Raw genomic sequence first — 17,279 nt, 5'->3', positions numbered from 1 at the left:
GCTCCACCCTCAAGTCTGAACCCTCCCCCCTTCCGGTGCCACAATTGGCTACTTTCGGGGGGGGGGGGGGGGGGGGGTGCAGAAACCTGTATAATCCAGGTATCTGCATGCACTTCCAGGAATACCTAGCCGCAGATGCCCCCCGTTGTGTTCTGGGAAATAACCAGTTCCCAGGACACAGCGGGGACCAGTCTCTGTAGGGAACCGGGCAGTGAAGCCACAGCAATTTTTGGTTGATATTCTGTCTCTATTATATAAAATACACCTATGGTAAAAATGATAGACCCTTCATTTCTATGTAAGTGGGCGAACTCAGAAGATCCGATCATTATTTCCCCCCACTGTAATTGCTATATCTACAGTGGAGATCTCACTCTTTTGGTGGATATACTAACAAGCCACAGGGACCTCTACTATACACGACCAGCTCTGAGCAGGCTGTTTATGGTACTCCTGACAGTACAGAGGTGACCCCGGATTTCATAGGGGATGACTGCACAGATTCCATTCCACACATAGCGTGCCAACACGCTCCCGCCTGACATTGTGTCTCCTGGAATCCACGCAGATCAGTTGGCTTGAGTTGGAGAGAGAGAGAGACGTAGGACCCGGGTATACAATGCCGTTTTCATAATGGTCACAATGTCCCCGAGGCCCTTCAGAGAACATCGAGTCCTTCTATTTTCAGCAGTCTTGGAGTAACGTGATTTAGGTGTTCGGGGATTTTCAAATGAGATGCTTTTAAAAGGCTTTTCCAGCCGAGATCTACCTTATCCCCCCTCTCGGAGATTCACGTCTTTGCTTGTAGATTCATGGAAAGTGACTTTCCTCGCTTTGTATCCCCACCGGCACTCGACAACGCTTCGTATCCTCCAGTGCAAAGACCGGGCAATATGTTCTGGAATGAAAAGCAGAAGTCACAATTGCTTTGATTCCGTGTGGTTGTGGTTTTGAAGTCGTCATTGGTTTTCGGGAAAAAAACGATTTCCGGCCTTACGTTGTACTTGCAGATCAGTAAACTTCATTGCTTGTGTGCAGACACTGATGCCCTCAACATTCCGACCACAAAATCCGTCTGATTTTTTTTTTCTCGAAACTTGTGTTCCATACACACGGTCGGTACAAAGTTGTCGGAAAATCCGATCGTTCGGAACGAGGCAACGTCCGTTGCGTACGACGGGACTACGTAGAGGCTAGTAGCCAATAGCTTTGGTCTCGTAATTTAGCCGCTTAACCACTTGCAGACCGGACCATTTTGCTGGTCAAAGACCAGACCACTTTTTGCGATTCGGCACTGCGTCGCTTTAACTGACAATTGCGCGGCCGTGCGACGTGGCTCCCAAACAAAATTGACGTCCTTTTTTTCCCCCACAAATAGAGCTTTCTTTTGGTGGTATTTGATCACCTCCGCGGTTTTTATTTTTTTGCGCTATAAACAAGAATAGAGCGACAATTTTGAAAAAAAACGCATTATTTTTTACTTTTTGTTATAATAAATATCCCCCAAAAATATATAAAAAAACATTTTTTTCCCTCAGTTTAGGCCGATACGTATTCTTCTACATATTTTTGGTAAAAAAAAAAATCGCAATAAGCGATTATTGATTGGTTTGCGCAAAAGTTATAGCGTTTACAAAATAGGGATAGTTTTATAGCATTTTTATTAATAATTTTTTATTATTTTTTTTTTACTAGTAATGGCGGCGATCAGCGATTTTTATTGTGACTGCGACATTGTGGCGGACACATCGGACATTTTTGACACATTTTTGGGACCATTGTCCTTTATACAGCAATCAGTGCTATACAAATGCAGTGATTCCTGTGTAAATGACATTGGCAGTGAAGGGGTTAACCAGTGGGTGGCAGTGTAGGGGTTAAGTGTTCCTAGGGTTGTGTTACTAACTGTGGGGGGGTTGGGCTTTCATTCAGTAAACACTGATCTCTGCTCCAATCACATGGAGCAGAGATCAGCGTCACTAGTTGCTAGGCAGAATGGAGAAATGCTGTTTACTCTGCATTTCCTCCATTCGGCCGCTCCGTGAGACGATCGCGGGGATGCCCGCGGCGATTGAGTCCGCGGGTCCCGTGACCGCACTCACTGGGGTCCCGACCAGCGCGGGAGCGCGCCGCCGGCGGCGCGCTCCCGATGGCAGGGCGGCATTGAATATTGGACGTACCTGTACGCCAATATGCCTGCCCGTGCCATTCTGTCGACGTACATCGTCGTGCGCTGGTCGGGAAGTGGTTACGAACCGCCTCACGCTGATGTACGTTGGCAGAATGGCACGGCTGGGCACAAGCACGTACCGGTACGTGGGTCTTTTAAGTGCCCAGCCGTGGGTCCTGAGCCCCCGTGACCTTGGGACCCGCGGAGCCGATCGCCGCTGGTGTCCCGCAATCGGGTCACAGAGCTGAAGAACGAGGAGAGGTCTGTGTAAACAAACCTCTCCCCCGTGCTTCCTACTGAGGCTGTCACTGATCGCCTGTTATAGGGAAAGACGATCAGTGACGTCACATGCCAAGCTACGCCCCCCCCCCCCCCAACAGTACAAAAAACACACACACGTCACACATAACCCCTCCCCGACCCCTAGTGGTTAACTCCTTCACTGCCAGTGTCATTTACACATGAATCAGTGCATTTAAATAGCACTGATTGCTGTATAAATGACAATGGTTCCAAAAATGCGTCAAATGTCCGATGTGTCCGCCATAATGTCGCAGTCACAATAAAAAAAAAAAACGCTGATCGCCGCCATTACTAGTAAAAAATAAATATTAATAAAAATGCTATAAAACTATGCACTATTTTGTAAACGCTATAACTTTTGCGCAAACCAATCAATAATCACTAATTCCTTTTTTTTATACCAAAAATATGTAGAAGAATACGTATCGGCCTAAACTGAGGGAAAAAAAAGTTTTTTTTCTAGATATTTTTGGGTGATATTATAGCAAAAAGTAAAAAAATAATGAGTTACTTTCAAAATTGTCGCTCTATTTTTGTTTATAGCGCAAAAAATAAAAACCGCGGAGGTGATCAAATACCACCAAAAGAAAGCTCTATTTGTGGTTAAAAATGGACGCCAATTTTGTTTGGGAGCCATGTCGCATGACCACGCAATTGTCAGTTAAAGTGACGCAGTGCCGAATCGCAAAAAGGGGCCTGGTCATTTGGCTGCAAATTGGTCCGGGGCTTAAGTGCTTAATCTGAGCATGCGTGGCACTTTGTTCCCTCGGAATTCTCTACAAACGATCGGAAAAAGCCCGATCTGATTTTTTTTTTTTTGTCGGAAAATTTTAGATCGTGCTCTCAAATTTTTTCCGACAGGAAAAAAAGTCCGATGGAGCCCACACACGATCGGATTTTCAGACAACATAATCCGATCGGACCTTTTCCGTCTGAATTTTCGAACGCGTGTACAGGGCATAAAAGGTATTTTGTGACATTCATTTCAATAGCAATCTTTTTTTTTTTTTGTGTGTAGTGTAGCGTGTAGCGCCCCCTCTGACACCCCAAAGGCAGGATAGCACCTCCAGAGGCAGAAGCGAGCTAGGATTTCACCCCAGGGCTCAGTCCATGGCTAAAATGAGGGGCAAAGAAAAGATATTGGGTGCCAACCGTGGTTAATTTTGGCAACAAATTTCAATTCAGTTTTAGTCTTAGGCCGCGTACACACGGGCGGACTGTTCGCCCAACTTTGTCCGCTGAACAGTGTTTGGGCGGACAGTCCGCTCGTGTGTGGGCTTTCAGCGGACAGTTTCAGCGGACAGTTTGACGAACAAGGTTTTTCGGAAATTCCGTAAAACTGTCCGCTGAAACCTTGTTTCAGCGAACAGTCCGCTCGTGTGTAGGCTTGTTCGTCAAACAAAGTTGCGCGCATGCTCAGAAAGGATTTTCACGCCGAAAGTTATAATGCAGTGTATAGGACGTCGTATTTTTCGTCCCGTCGTACGTGCCGTTCACGTCATCGCGCACGGTTTCAGCAAACTGTTCGTTCATCGTGTGTGGCCATGTCCGTCCATGCTAATTTTGAGCGGACTGTTTGCCGAAACTGTTTGACGGACAAAGTTGGGCGAACAGTCCGCGCGTGTGTACGCGGCCTTAGGACTAAAATGGCATTTTAGTTTTAGCCCCATTTTAGTCTACTGCAATTAAGTTTTAGTCGACTAAATCTCCAGTACATTTCAGTCGTCTAAAATCGAATGGGTGTAATTAATTTGTAATGCATTAGTTAAACATTTCTCTACTATTTCCAAACTCATTATATGGATGGAGTGAAAAATCAAATATGTTACTATTTATGGCAGTCTTTCTCAACTTTTTCAACACAGAGGAACCCTTGAAATAGTTCTCCGGTCTCGGGGAACCCCTGCTAAAAATTTTAAAGCTACAACTCATGATACATTAGTGTGATGGTCAGTGAGAAGAATGGTCCTCACACTTGTGGTCATTGGGAAGAATGGTCCTCACACTTGTGGTCATTGGGAAGAATGGTCCTCACACTTGTGGTCAGTGGGAAGAATGGTCCTTACACTTGTGGTCATTGGGAAGAATGGTCCTCACACTTGTGGTCATTGGGAAGAATGGTCCTCACACTTGTGGTCATTGGGAAGAATGGTCCTCACACTTGTGGTCATTGGGAAGAATGGTCCTCACACTTGTGGTCATTGGGAAGAATGGTCCTCACACTTGTGGTCATTGGGAAGAATGGTCCTTACACTTGTGGTCAGTGGGAAGAATGGTCCTCACACTTGTGGTCATTGGGAAGAATGGTCCTCACACTTGTGGTCATTGGGAAGAATGGTCCTCACACTTGTGGTCATTGGGAAGAATGGTCCTCACACTTGTGGTCAGTGGGAAGAATGGTCCTCACACTTGTGGTCAGTGGGAAAAATGGTCCTTACACTTGTGGTCATTGGGAAGAATGGTCCTTACACTTGTGGTCATTGGGAAGAATGGTCCTTACACTTGTGGTCATTGGGAAGAATGGTCCTCACACTTGTGGTCATTGGGAAGAATGGTCCTCACACTTGTGGTCATTGGGAAGAATGGTCCTCACACTTGTGGTCATTGGGAAGAATGGTCCTCACACTTGTGGTCATTGGGAAGAATTATCCCCCTTACAGATAGCTAAAAAGATCAATGGTATCAGTGGGAACTTATCCGAGAGGTAGAAATGGCCCAATGCTGAAGGAACCCCTAGCAACCTCTGGAGGAACCCTGGTTGAGAATCACTGGTCTGGAGGAACCCTAGGGTTCCACGGAACCCTGGTTGAGAATCGCTGGTCTGGAGGAACCCTAGGGTTCCACGGAACCCTGGTTGAGAATCACTGGTCTGGAGGAACTCTAGGGTTCCACGGAACCCTGATTGAGAATCACTGGTCTGGAGGAACCCTAGGGTTCCACGGAACCCTGATTGAGAATCACTGGTCTGGAGGAACTCTAGGGCTCCACGGAACCCTGGTTGAGAATCACTGGTCTGGAGGAACTCTAGGGTTCCACGGAACCCTGATTGAGAATCACTGGTCTGGAGGAACTCTAGGGTTCCACGGAACCCTGGTTGAGAATCACTGGTCTGGAGGAACTCTAGGGTCACACGGAACCCTGATTGAGAATCACTGATTTAAGGTATTGAGGTATGAACAAGCACTACAGACCAGTGTTCATTTTGAAGTCAAATTTCAATTTAGTTTTAGTTTTATGCTGCATACACACGATCGGACATTCCGACAACAAAATCCATGGGATTTTTTCCATGGCTCAAACTCGTCTTGCATACACACGGTCACACAATGTTGTCGGAAATTCTGAACATCAAGAACGCGGTGACGTAGTATGATCCGAGAAAATTGAAGTTCAACAGCCATTGCGGCTCTTCTGCTTGATTCCGAGCATGCGTAGAACTTTGCTGTGCTGCGGAATTGTGTACACACACGATCGGAATTTCCGACAAACGGATTTTGTTGTCGGAAATTTTGAGATCCAGATCTCAAATTTTGTCTGTCGGAAATTCCAGTGGAAAATGTCCGATGGAGCCTACACACGGTCGGAATTTCCGACAAAAAGCTCCCATCGAACATTTTCCGTCAGAAAATCCAACTGTGTGTACGGGGCGCATTAGCCTGTTGACGAAAATGGCATTTTAGTTATAGTCGTATTTTAGTCAGCTCAATTGTTTTAGTTTTAGTCGTATTTTAGTCTACTAAAATAGTATTCATTTAGTCGACTAAAATGTTTTAGTCTACAAAATTAACATTGGGTGCCAATCGGCATTTGTCTTTTTAAAGTTCTGTTGAAGAACAGTTAAGGAGATGAGAGCTAGGGGTCCCAAACAGTACCGTGACAGGGTTGTCCAGCTCCGAGAGCAAGGATCCAGAACTGCGCCCCATTTTTAATACCTGGCATAAAATGGGTGTACCACTCTACATTAATTTTTCACCTATTTGCTTCAATGCGCACAGGGCAACTGTCCCTCTTGCCCACACCCTTGTCCCGGCCTGGTCCCAGATACTGTAGCAGATCACTTACAGATCTAGATCAATGTCCAGCTTGACAGTGTCAGAACCTTTAAGCTGACCTGGGAACACTGTAAGCTCGTTCCACAATACAGATACAGTTTACTTTGGTTTATTTGTGCAAAGTCACTATCTGAGTAATAGAAAGAAAGGAAAGATGATTTGTTGTGAGAAAACCACCATATGGTGTCATGAACAGGAAAAGAGCAGCTGATGTACATAGACACTTTCCCACAGGAGAACAAATCTTTCACCAGACTAATGACTTTTTTCAAGTTGTTCAAAATTGGGGAAAAGTAGAAACTAATAATTTCCAAGTAAGCGTCCCAAAGTCCAAACTTACAAGTCAACTCCCCAAAGCCCAAACTTCCAAGTCAACTCCCCAAAGCCCAAACTTCCAAGTCAACTCCCCAAAGCCCAAACTTCCAAGTCAACTCCCCAAAGCCCAAACTTCCAAGTCAACTCCCCAAAGTCCAAACTTCCAAGCTAGCTTCCCAAAGTCCAATTTTCCAAGTCAGCTTCCCAAAACTCAAATTTCCAAGTCAGCTTCCCAAAATCCAAATTTCCAAGTCAACTTTATGAAATTCAAATTTCCAAGTCAACTTCCCAAAGTCCAAAACATCAAAGTCAGCTTCCCGAAGTCCAAAACATCAAAGTCAGCTTCCCGAAGTCCAAACATCAAAGTCAGCTTCCCGAAGTCCAAACATCAAAGTCAGCTTCCCGAAGTCCAAACATCAAAGTCAGCTTCCCGAAGTCCAAACATCAAAGTCAGCTTCCCGAAATTTTAACTTCCAAGTCAACTCCCTAAAATTTTAACTTCCAAGTCAACTCCCCAAAGTCCAAACTTCCAAGTCAACTCCCCAAAGTCCAAATTTCCAAGCTAGCTTCCCAAAGTCAAAACTTTCAAGTCAGCTTCCTAAAGTCCAAATTTCCAAGTCAGCTTCCTAAAGTCCAAATTTCCAAGTCAGCTTCCCGAAATTCAAATTTCCAAGTCAACTTGATGAAATCCAAATTTCCAAGTCAACTTCCCAAAGTCCAAAACATCAAAGTAAGCTTCCCAAAGTCCAAACATCAAAGTCAGCTTCCCGAAGTCCAAACATCAAAGTCAGCTTCCCGAAATTTTAACTTCCAAGTCAACTCCCTAAAATTTTAAACTTCCAAGTCAACTCCCCAAAGTCCAAACTTCCAAGTCAACTCCCCAAAGTCCAAATTTCCAAAGCTAGCTTCCCAAAGTCAAAACTTTCAAGTCAGCTTCCTAAAGTCCAAATTTCCAAGTCAGCTTCCTAAAGTCCAAATTTCCAAGTCAGCTTCCCGAAATTCAAATTTCCAAGTCAACTTGATGAAATCCAAATTTCCAAGTCAACTTCCCAAAGTCCAAAACATCAAAGTAAGCTTCCCAAAGTCCAAACATCAAAGTCAGCTTCCCGAAGTCCAAACATCAAAGTCAGCTTCCCGAAGTCCAAACATCAAAGTCAGCTTCCCGAAATTTTAACTTCCAAGTCAACTCCCTAAAATGTTAAACTTCCAAGTCAACTCCCCAAAGTCCAAACTTCCAAGCTAGCTTCCCAAAGTCAAAACTTTCAAGTCAGCTTCCTAAAGTCCAAAATTTCCAAGTCAGCTTCCTAAAGTCCAAATTTCCAAGTCAGCTTCCTAAAGTCCAAATTTCCAAGTCAGCTTCCCAAAGTCCAAAACATCAAAGTAAGCTTCCCGAAATCCAAACATCAAAGTCAGCTTCCCAAAATCCAAACGTAAAAGTCAGCTTCCCAAAGTCCAAACGTCAAAGTCAGCTTCCTGAAGTCCAAACTTCCAAGTCAACTCCCCAAAATTTAAACTTCCAAGTCAACTTCCCGAAGTCCAAACACTTATTTTAGCGTATGGGCCTATCTACCCTTCTATGGGAAGTCTATTGCCACACTAGTCTATGGGATTAGTTTGCAGTTGTAAACATAAAATGGCTCATCAAGAGCAATCACCTCCTTGCTCTGACTTTAATCTTTTGTCTACCTTGACATGCTTATAAATGGGCAAGTATACAAGGGGTTCATTCAAGATCACAGCTGCAGTGTCAGTTTTTGGACCCGACAAAGGCTTTCAAATAAAAGTGGTCTAGAGCAACCTGATCACTTCTATAGAGCTCTGAACGTGCACTCCAAACACTCCCCCCCCTCCTCCCATCAGCAGTGCCCGTGGTGGTTTCAGGGCTCTCCCGTTCTTCTTGGGAGTCCACGACCAAGGTAAATGGCTTCTACAGTGAGAGCAGGAGGTGTACACCACCTCCCAATCCCTCCTGCAACGCATGAACCTGGAGACAACATGCATTACATCACCTCCAGGTTCACAGCGCTCATTGCTCGGATACAGAAGTTAAGGATGCAGCTAATCAAGCTCAATCTGTACTTGTTTATCTGCAGTGGAGGGCAGGAGAGACATTAGGGTTCTAATAGACAACTCAGGTCTCCATTAAGAAAACCTGTCATCGACCCAATGCTATCACATATGGGGCTTGTTAGACCACCTCGTGATAGCAATACATTTAAAGAAAGAAAGAAAAAAATTACATAAAATAAATAAAAATAATATAAAAAATATTTTTAAGCACTCCCCTATAAAAAAGCACAGCACAGCATAGACCAAACTTGTTTAAAGAGTTGGTGCCCTTAAAATCCCTGTCGCCCAATACACTTTATTCCTGTACATGCAGATGTGTCACCATTGGACCCTGCTAGGGTAAGGTAACACACACCTCCCAACTTTCTGAGATGGGAATGAGGGACGCCTATTAGCAAAAGTTTGTAGGCATAGGACACGCCCCCTGCCACGCCCCCCTTAAAGGTGCATTATATAAACAATGATTGGTTAAACCCACAAGTGTTTTTTTTGTTTGTTTTGTTTTTTACCACCACTATTCCTTTATATTGGCTTTTGGAATTTACAGATGCAGAAATTCAGAAGTTGAATGAAAGGTTTAGCATTGTAAAACAATTTTGGATAGATAAATAGTGAATTTTATATACAACTATATAGATCAGACAAAAAATGAGGGACAAAGGAGGGGAAAAGAGGGACAGAGGGACATTGTTCAAGATGAGGGACAGTCCCTTAAAATCGGGGACAGTTGGGAGTTATGGTAACACCCGACAACAGAAAACAGAGAGGGCAGCGAAAAGGAAGGCAAAGAAAGATACGTCGGCAGATACTTTCGGTCAGGATCTCTGCTGCAGGGAAATGAAAAAAAAAAAAGGTTTTAATATTACTTTAATTTACTCACCTACTGTGTACCCAGCCAATAGAAAGCCTGCAGATCCAGACAGCACCTGGAAGCCAAGGTGACGGGTTTTGTGGATTATAAGGCCCATACGTGTGACCTACAATAAAAAAAAAAAAAAAAAATTATATTATATATATATATATATATATATATATTCAAAGTAAAACTCAATTTTGTTGAGAAAAACCCAATTCCTTCCGAGGAGCTTATAGAATGCAAAGATTTTCATTGCACTCAAAATTCCTTGAAATTTGGACGCCATGAATATTATATAATAATACCCTTAACATTGATTACTTTCTATTTAACACGTTCTGTAATCAAAGTTATGATGCCTTTCTCCTTTTCCTTTTATAAATGTATTTTATCATTTTATTTCTCTTTTTCTTTCCTCTTTGGTTTATTTTTAACTATAAATATTTGCAAATACACTTACATACCATTATATTATATACTTTTGCTCAATATATTGAGCAAAAGTATATAATATAATGGTATGTAAGTCTATTTGCAAATATTTATAGTTAAAAAATAAACCAAAGAGGAAAGAAAAAGAGAAATAAAATTGAATTCATTGACCTTTTATACACACACACTAATTACAAGTCAACAGATCACAGGTGAGGATGGTGACCTTTAATAGCCATTCAAACCCCTTTGTGTGCATGTTATCAGGCCAAAATCACCGGGGTATGTAAACTTTTGATCAGGGTCATTTGGGTTGTTTCTGTTGTTATTATGATATAAAAAGAGTACCGTATATACTCGAGTATAGGCCGACCCGAATATAAGCCGAGGCCCCCAATTTACCCCCAAAAAACTGGAAAAAATTATTGACTCGTGTATAAGCCGAGGGTGAGACATGCCTGTCCATCCCTGTGTGTGCGTCCATCCCTGTGGGTCCATCCATCCCTGTGTGTGTGTCCATGCATCCGTGTGTGTGTGTGTGTGTCCATGCATCCGTGTGTGTGTGTGTGTGTGTGTGTGTGTGTGTGTGTGTGTGTGTCCATGCATCCGTGTGTGTGTGTGTGTGTGTGTGTGTGTGTGTGTGTGTGTGTGTGTGTGTGTGTGTGTGTGTGTGTGTGTGTGTCCGTGCAGCCTACCTGTGTCCAGCCTGCCTGTGTCCGTCCAGCCTGTGTCCGTCCAGCCTGCGTCCCGTCCAGCCTGCGTCCCGTCCAGCCTGCGTCCCGTCCAGCCTGCGTCCCGTCCCGGCCCGGCCCGTCCCGTCCCGAGCCGAGCCTCCGTCCTTCAGCTCTTCGTCGGCGGCCATTCTAGGATTCAAAAGCCGCGCCTCCGTCGGTGATAGGCGGAACACTCAATTTCCCACTGACTGCTGTTCCGCCTATCGGATGTCCTTGATAGGCGGAACACTCAATTTCCCAGCAGCCTGTGTTCCGCCTATCACGGGCATCGTCTCATCCTCGTCCGTAGTACGAGGATGAGACGATGTCCGTGATAGGCGGAACACAGGCTGCTGGGAAATTCAGTGTTCCGCCTATCACAGGCGAAGGCGGAGGCGGAGGCGCGGCGTTTGAATGTTAGAATGGCCGCTGTCTGTCTGCTCGATACGCTGATCGAGCAGGCAGACAGCGATGACTCGAGTATAAGCCGAGGGGGGCACTTTCAGCCTCAAAAAAGAGGCTGAAAATCTCGGCTTATACTCGAGTATATACGGTAAACACAGTTGATTGATAATAAATGGCTTCAGCCAAACACTAACCATGAGTGAAAGAAAAGTTTTTGTGTTATCATTCATATTCTCAGAAAAATAGCCAAGAAATGATAAATTCTGCCGGGGTGTGTAAACTTATGAGCACAACTGTACATATTTACTTATATATTAATTCATACATTCCTTATGATTTATTTCTCTATAAATAAAATTTTTTGATATTTGATGTTTTTATATTTACTATTAATTCTATGATACTAATTTTTCAGATTTTTTAAAACTTTCCTTTGTTTTAAAGAAACTGAAGTAAGCCTTACCATGCCTTCTCTTTAATTGACTGATTTGTTGGGCTGATTTCGGTGTCCCTATATAAACAATCTCAGTGCTGTAATAAGAAAAGTTGCAGTGTCTGCACCACTTTAGGTATGAAAGACGGGACCTTGTACTGAGGGAGGAAGATGGGGAAGACAAGACCTGGAGCTTTAGGTATGTTCTGGAGCTTCCTGAGGATCATACCGGGGGGAGGGGCTCTATTATACAAACCTCAACTTCATGTAGGAAGAATGCCCTTAAAGCGGGAGTCCGCCGTTTTTTTTTTGTTTTTTTTTTAAAGCCAGCAGCTACAAATACTGCAGCTGCTGACTTTTAAAATAGTGACACTTACCTGTCCAGCGCGCCCGCGATGTCGGCACCCGAAGCCGATCTGTAGATCGTCTCTCGGGTGCTGCTGCCGCCATCTTGGGTATGGGAATCAGGAAGTGGAGCCTTTCGGCTTCATTTCCCAGTTCCCTACTGCGCATGCGCGAGTCGCGCTGCGCAATAAGGATGGTCCCCGCTGTCTCTGGGATCCTTGTGTTTCCCAGCAGGCAGCGGGGGACTTTCGGAAAGGGGCGTAGATTCTGCGGAAAGGGGCGTATCTTCTGCAGATTCTACGCCGGAAGTGGGTGCAGATACCTGTACTGTACAGGTACCTGCACCCCCCTCCCCCCTGAAAGGTGCCAATTGTAGCGCCGGAGGAGGGGGGGATTCCAATGAGCGGAAGGTCCACTTTAGGGTGGACCTCCGCTTTAAGTGGTGCCCCTACTGGCATCTGTCCATTGACCCACCACTGTGATGGGCGGCCTCACTGACCAATATCGGGTGAAGGAAAGTAGGCCTTAGAATGCCCTTAGCTGTGCACATTCTGGCACCTTCCCAATGATCCACCACTATGATGGGCGGCCACACTAACCAATATAGAGATTAAGCCTTAGGGCTGATTTCTTACATGAAGATGAGATTTGCCCAATAGAGAACCTTTTTCACTAATGATAATACTCACATCATTTCATGATCCCATGTAAGCAATCTCAGTGCTGTATTAAGAAAAGCTGCAGTGTCTGCATCACTTTAGGTACAGAAGACAGGACTGTGACGGAACCGATCCCACACTCCGATTGAGTGCTTCCGTCAGTATACCGCTTCTTAAGTCTGAATATAGAGATCAGATATTCCAACCGCTCACAAGCACAAAACAAGACGAGACTTGCTTAGTGGTAACATGGACTGATTTATTAGAACCAGAATGCCAAGTATTTATAATACAGTAGAAGACTAAAACCTAACCTAATTAGCATGAGCTAATTATCTAAATCAACACTCAGACTAGTTGACTGAGGGATAAGACTTTTCGGCTCCTAGCTCACTAACAATTCAATAAACATTACCATAACCATCAACACAGAGTTAATTAGCACAAACAACAATGTGTGAATACTCAATACTCAGACTAGACTCATTTACACAACAGACAGGTGGCTGGAGTTCATGACATTAGCATCTAACAGTTTGTGTCCCAACAGCATGAGGCAACACACATTATATATACATATATACAGCATTGAATCTGACTAGCACAGATTATAGTGGGGTTCTCATTCACCCTGTGCCCCTTAAAATCCAGGGCCCATAATCCATCGGCAAGAGGCTCGCATTCAGTCCTCTCAAAAAGCCTGGGTCCCAGCTAGGTCTGTCACAAGGACCTTGTACTGAAGGACAAAGACGGGGGTGGGTTGGGGCAAGATCTGCATCTTTAGGTATGTTCTGCAGTTTCCTGAGAGTCATACTAGGGGGGGGGGGGGGCTTCTTCTATACAAACCTCAACTTCATGTAGGAAGAATGCCCTTAATTGGTGCCTCAACTGGCATCTGTCCATTGACCCACCACTGTGATGGGCGGCCTCACTGACCAATAAGTATGCCTTAGGGTGGATTTCCTACAGGAAGATGAGATTTGCCTAATAGAGAACCCTTTTAACAAATGATGATACTCACAGCATTTCATTATCCCTATATAATCAATCTCAATGACATAATAAGAAAAGCTGTTGTGTCTGCATCACTTTAGGCATGGAGGACGGGACCTTGTACCGAGGGACAAAGACGGGGACAAGACCTGGAGTCCTACCAGTGGTGGTGTATTATACAAAAACCTCAGCTTCATGTAGGAAGAATGCCCTTAAGCTGTGCCTCTACTGGCGTCTGTCCATTGACCCACCACTGGGATGGGTGGCCTCACTGACCAATATGGAGGAATAGAAAGTAGGCCTGTGGGTAGGGAGGATTTTCTAGATGAGATTTGCCTTACAGAGAACCGTTTTAACAAAATGATGATACGGCATTTCATTATCCCTGTGTAAGCAGTCTCAGACCATTATTAAGAAAGGTTGCAGTGTCTGCATCACTTTAGGTATGGTGGATGGAACCTTGTATGGGGGGAGAAAGACGGGGACAAGATATACAGGTTTTGGTATGTTCTGGAGCTTCCTGAGATTCATACCAGGAGTGCTCCATTATACAAACCTCAGCTTCATGTAGGAAGATTTCCATTAGCTCTAGCCCTTCTGAAACCTACCCAATGACCCAACACTATGATAGGTGGCTTTAGTGACCAATATGGAGGACTGGAAAGCAGGCCATAGCTCTGCCTTCCTAGATAAAAGAGAGAACACTCTTCACAAATGGCAGTCTTTATGAGATATTCTCATGGGCTATATCAGAGGTCTCCAAACTTTTCTAAACAGGGGGCCAAGTTTACTGTTCTTTAGGCTTTAGGGGGCTGGACTGTGGCCATTGAAAGTAGAAAAGGTCCCGACATTATAAATAAAAAAATGCCCGGTCTTTGGTGTCAGTGGGAAGAATTGTGCCCCATTGTTGGTGTCAGTGGAAGGAATTGTGCCCCACTGTTGGTGTCAGTGGAAGGAATTGTGCCCCATTGTTGGTGTCAGTGGAAGGAATTGTGCCCCATTGTTGGTGTCAGTGGAAGGAATTGTGCCCCATTGTTGGTGTCAGTGGAAGGAATTGTGCCCCATTGTTGGTGTTAGTGGGAGGAATTATGCCCCATTATTGGTGTATTTGGGAGGAATTGTATCTCATCCAGTGGCGGCTGGTGCTCAAAACTGGGGGGGGGCGGCACAAACAAACTGAAAAAAAAACATCAATTGCAGCCACTGTGCAATCAAACACAGCTACTGTGCCCATCAATTGCCGCCACTTTGCTAAACGCAGCCACTGTGCCCATCAAACGCAGCCACTGTGCCCATCAAACGCAGCCAATGAGCCAAACGCAGCCACCGTGCCCAAAAGCAGCCACTGTGGCCATCAAACGCAGCCACTGTACCCATCAATTGTTGCCAGTGTGCCCATCAATTGCCACTACTGTACCCCATCAAATGCTGCCAGCGTGCAACGCCCGGCACTCACCTGTCTCGCAGCAGGTCAGCGGCGGTGTCCTGCACACTCCTCGATGTCTTCTTCCGTCCTCTCTATCACAGCGCCTGACGTTTCAGCCAATCAGGTGACAGGTAACAGACCCAAGCACCTGATTGGCTGAGAGGCGGTTCAGTGTTAGCAAAGTGACTTCCTTTGCTTTGCTAACACACAGCTGAGTGAACAGCGAATGCACGGCATTGCGCCCACTGTTCACCTTTTTGGGCACTTATTACAGCCTACGGCTCTAATCAGGTACTTAAAAAAAAACACCCCTGCCACTGTAATTCAGGTGCCCGAAAAGGGGCAGGACAACTGAATAGGGGGTGTCAGTGGCGACCATAGATAGATTTATGCAATGCATGAATCTATCTATGGGGATAGAGCGGTGCCAAGAGAGAGGGGGCGGCGCTCCTGCGTCCTTTATGGACGCACCACCACTGGTCCCATCCTTGGTGTCATTGGGCCCAATTGTTGGTGTCATTGGGAGGAATTGTGCCCCATTGTTGAGTTGGTGTCAGTGGGAGGGTTTGTGCCCCATCACTGGTGTCATTGGGAGGAATTGTGTCCCATCCTTGGTGTCATTGTGCCCCATCCTTGGTGTCAGTGGGAGGAATTGTACCCCACCCTTAATGTCATTGGGAGTAATTGGGCCCCATAATTGGTGTTATTGGCCCCCTTCGTTGGTGTCATTGAGAGGAATTGTGTCCCATCCTTGATGTCATTGTGCCCCATCATTGGTGTCAGTGGGAGGAATTGTACCCCACCCTTAATGTTATTGGGAGTAATTGGGCCCCATAATTGGTGTTATTGGCCCCCTTCGTTGGTGTCTTTGGGAGGAAAGGGGCCCCACCATTGGTGTCATTAGGAAGAATTGTGTCTCTTCAATGTGGTTTTAGAGAAGGGGAAAATGATGCCCCGTTGTTGGTATCAGTGGATGCAATAGTGCCCCAAGGGCCAGATAAAAGCAAGCAAAGGGCATTAGTTTGTTGACCACTGGTCTATACGATTGTAGAGAAGGGGTAGGCAACCTTGGGCCCTCCAGCTGTTGTGGAACTACATTTCCCCTGAGGCACTGCAAGGCTGGCAGTTACAAAGACTCCGGGAGGCATGATGGGACTTGTAGTTCTGCAACAGCTGGAGGGCCCCGGGTTGCCTCCCCCTGTCGTAGATGGTCATTGGTGATATCATCTGCCCCCGAACTTGGTAAAGTCACATACAAATGTAGGCTGGCGTGCATTATAAGTGTAATAGTGTGAATGATAGGACCAGCGTAGTGTATTATTGCCCCACGTCCCTCTAATGAGCTGAGGCTTGGAGCCGTCTGGGTGCGGCGGGGTGTGCTTGGGATCCATGCCATGGCTGAAAATGTCAAGTTGCTGACTCTCTGCCTGGAACAAATTCTAGGGTGTTCAGAAAGCTAACATCGGAATTCTGTGAGCTAATATGTACAGACAGGCTGTGAGATAATTATTATATCCACATCACATTGTTACTCATTTATCACTTCCAAAAGAGATCCTACTTTATTAAAAGGAGCAAGCTTCCAATATCTATGGCTGTCCATATATGTCTCAAAGAACGGCCTCCAGATCTTACGAACGTTCCACTCTCTTTCTCCCCAGCTGTCTTGTGCATGCTTCAACGTCTGCTATGGAAATGAATGACACATTGCCCATTGTACTCCTAGGAAGACACAAGTGACCGGGTAGGACACCTGATGAGAGCAGCATGTCGGGTAGGTGCCGTTTGGTGTGGTAGGCAGTAAACACTCAATGTTCCGATTTGCAAAGAATGGATGTATTGAAAGAGCAGGTTTACCGCACAAATAGGCCGGGCAGGGAGGCTCACCAGTCCGTTGCCACTTACAACTGTGCAGAGAATTGACAGCTGTCAGAGGGTGCCAACAGCGTCTGCCACAAGGAGTGGAGTGTGGCCCGGCCAGGCCGATCCAGTGGGAAGCGTCCTCAAATAGTAGACGTGGTCTCTGCTCTCTCCCTACTCCACCAGAACACTGGCACTGTCCCTGACAGAGAGGGTACCTGTGCCTAACCTGTCCATTTGCACCAAA

The 17,279-nt window shown here is 45.3% G+C and overlaps 1 protein-coding gene across 1 annotated transcript in view; it reads right to left on the bottom strand.

Moving 5' to 3' along the window:
* HOGA1 (4-hydroxy-2-oxoglutarate aldolase 1) overlaps positions 1-17,279 on the bottom strand; it is a 77,670-nt gene that overhangs the window by 32,925 nt on the left and 27,466 nt on the right. Inside the window, 1 exon segment of the mRNA XM_077455705.1 lies at positions 9,791-9,887. Coding sequence (XP_077311831.1) covers positions 9,791-9,887 — 97 coding nt within the window.

The sequence above is a fragment of the Lithobates pipiens genome, unplaced genomic scaffold, assembly GCF_037356315.1.
Source record: "Lithobates pipiens isolate NorthernLeopardFrog02 unplaced genomic scaffold, aLitPip1_a1.2 Scaffold_25, whole genome shotgun sequence".
Taxonomy (NCBI): Eukaryota; Metazoa; Chordata; class Amphibia; order Anura; family Ranidae; genus Lithobates; species Lithobates pipiens.
Note: the sequence above shows the minus strand (reverse complement) of the source record. Positions and strands in the feature narration are given on the sequence as shown.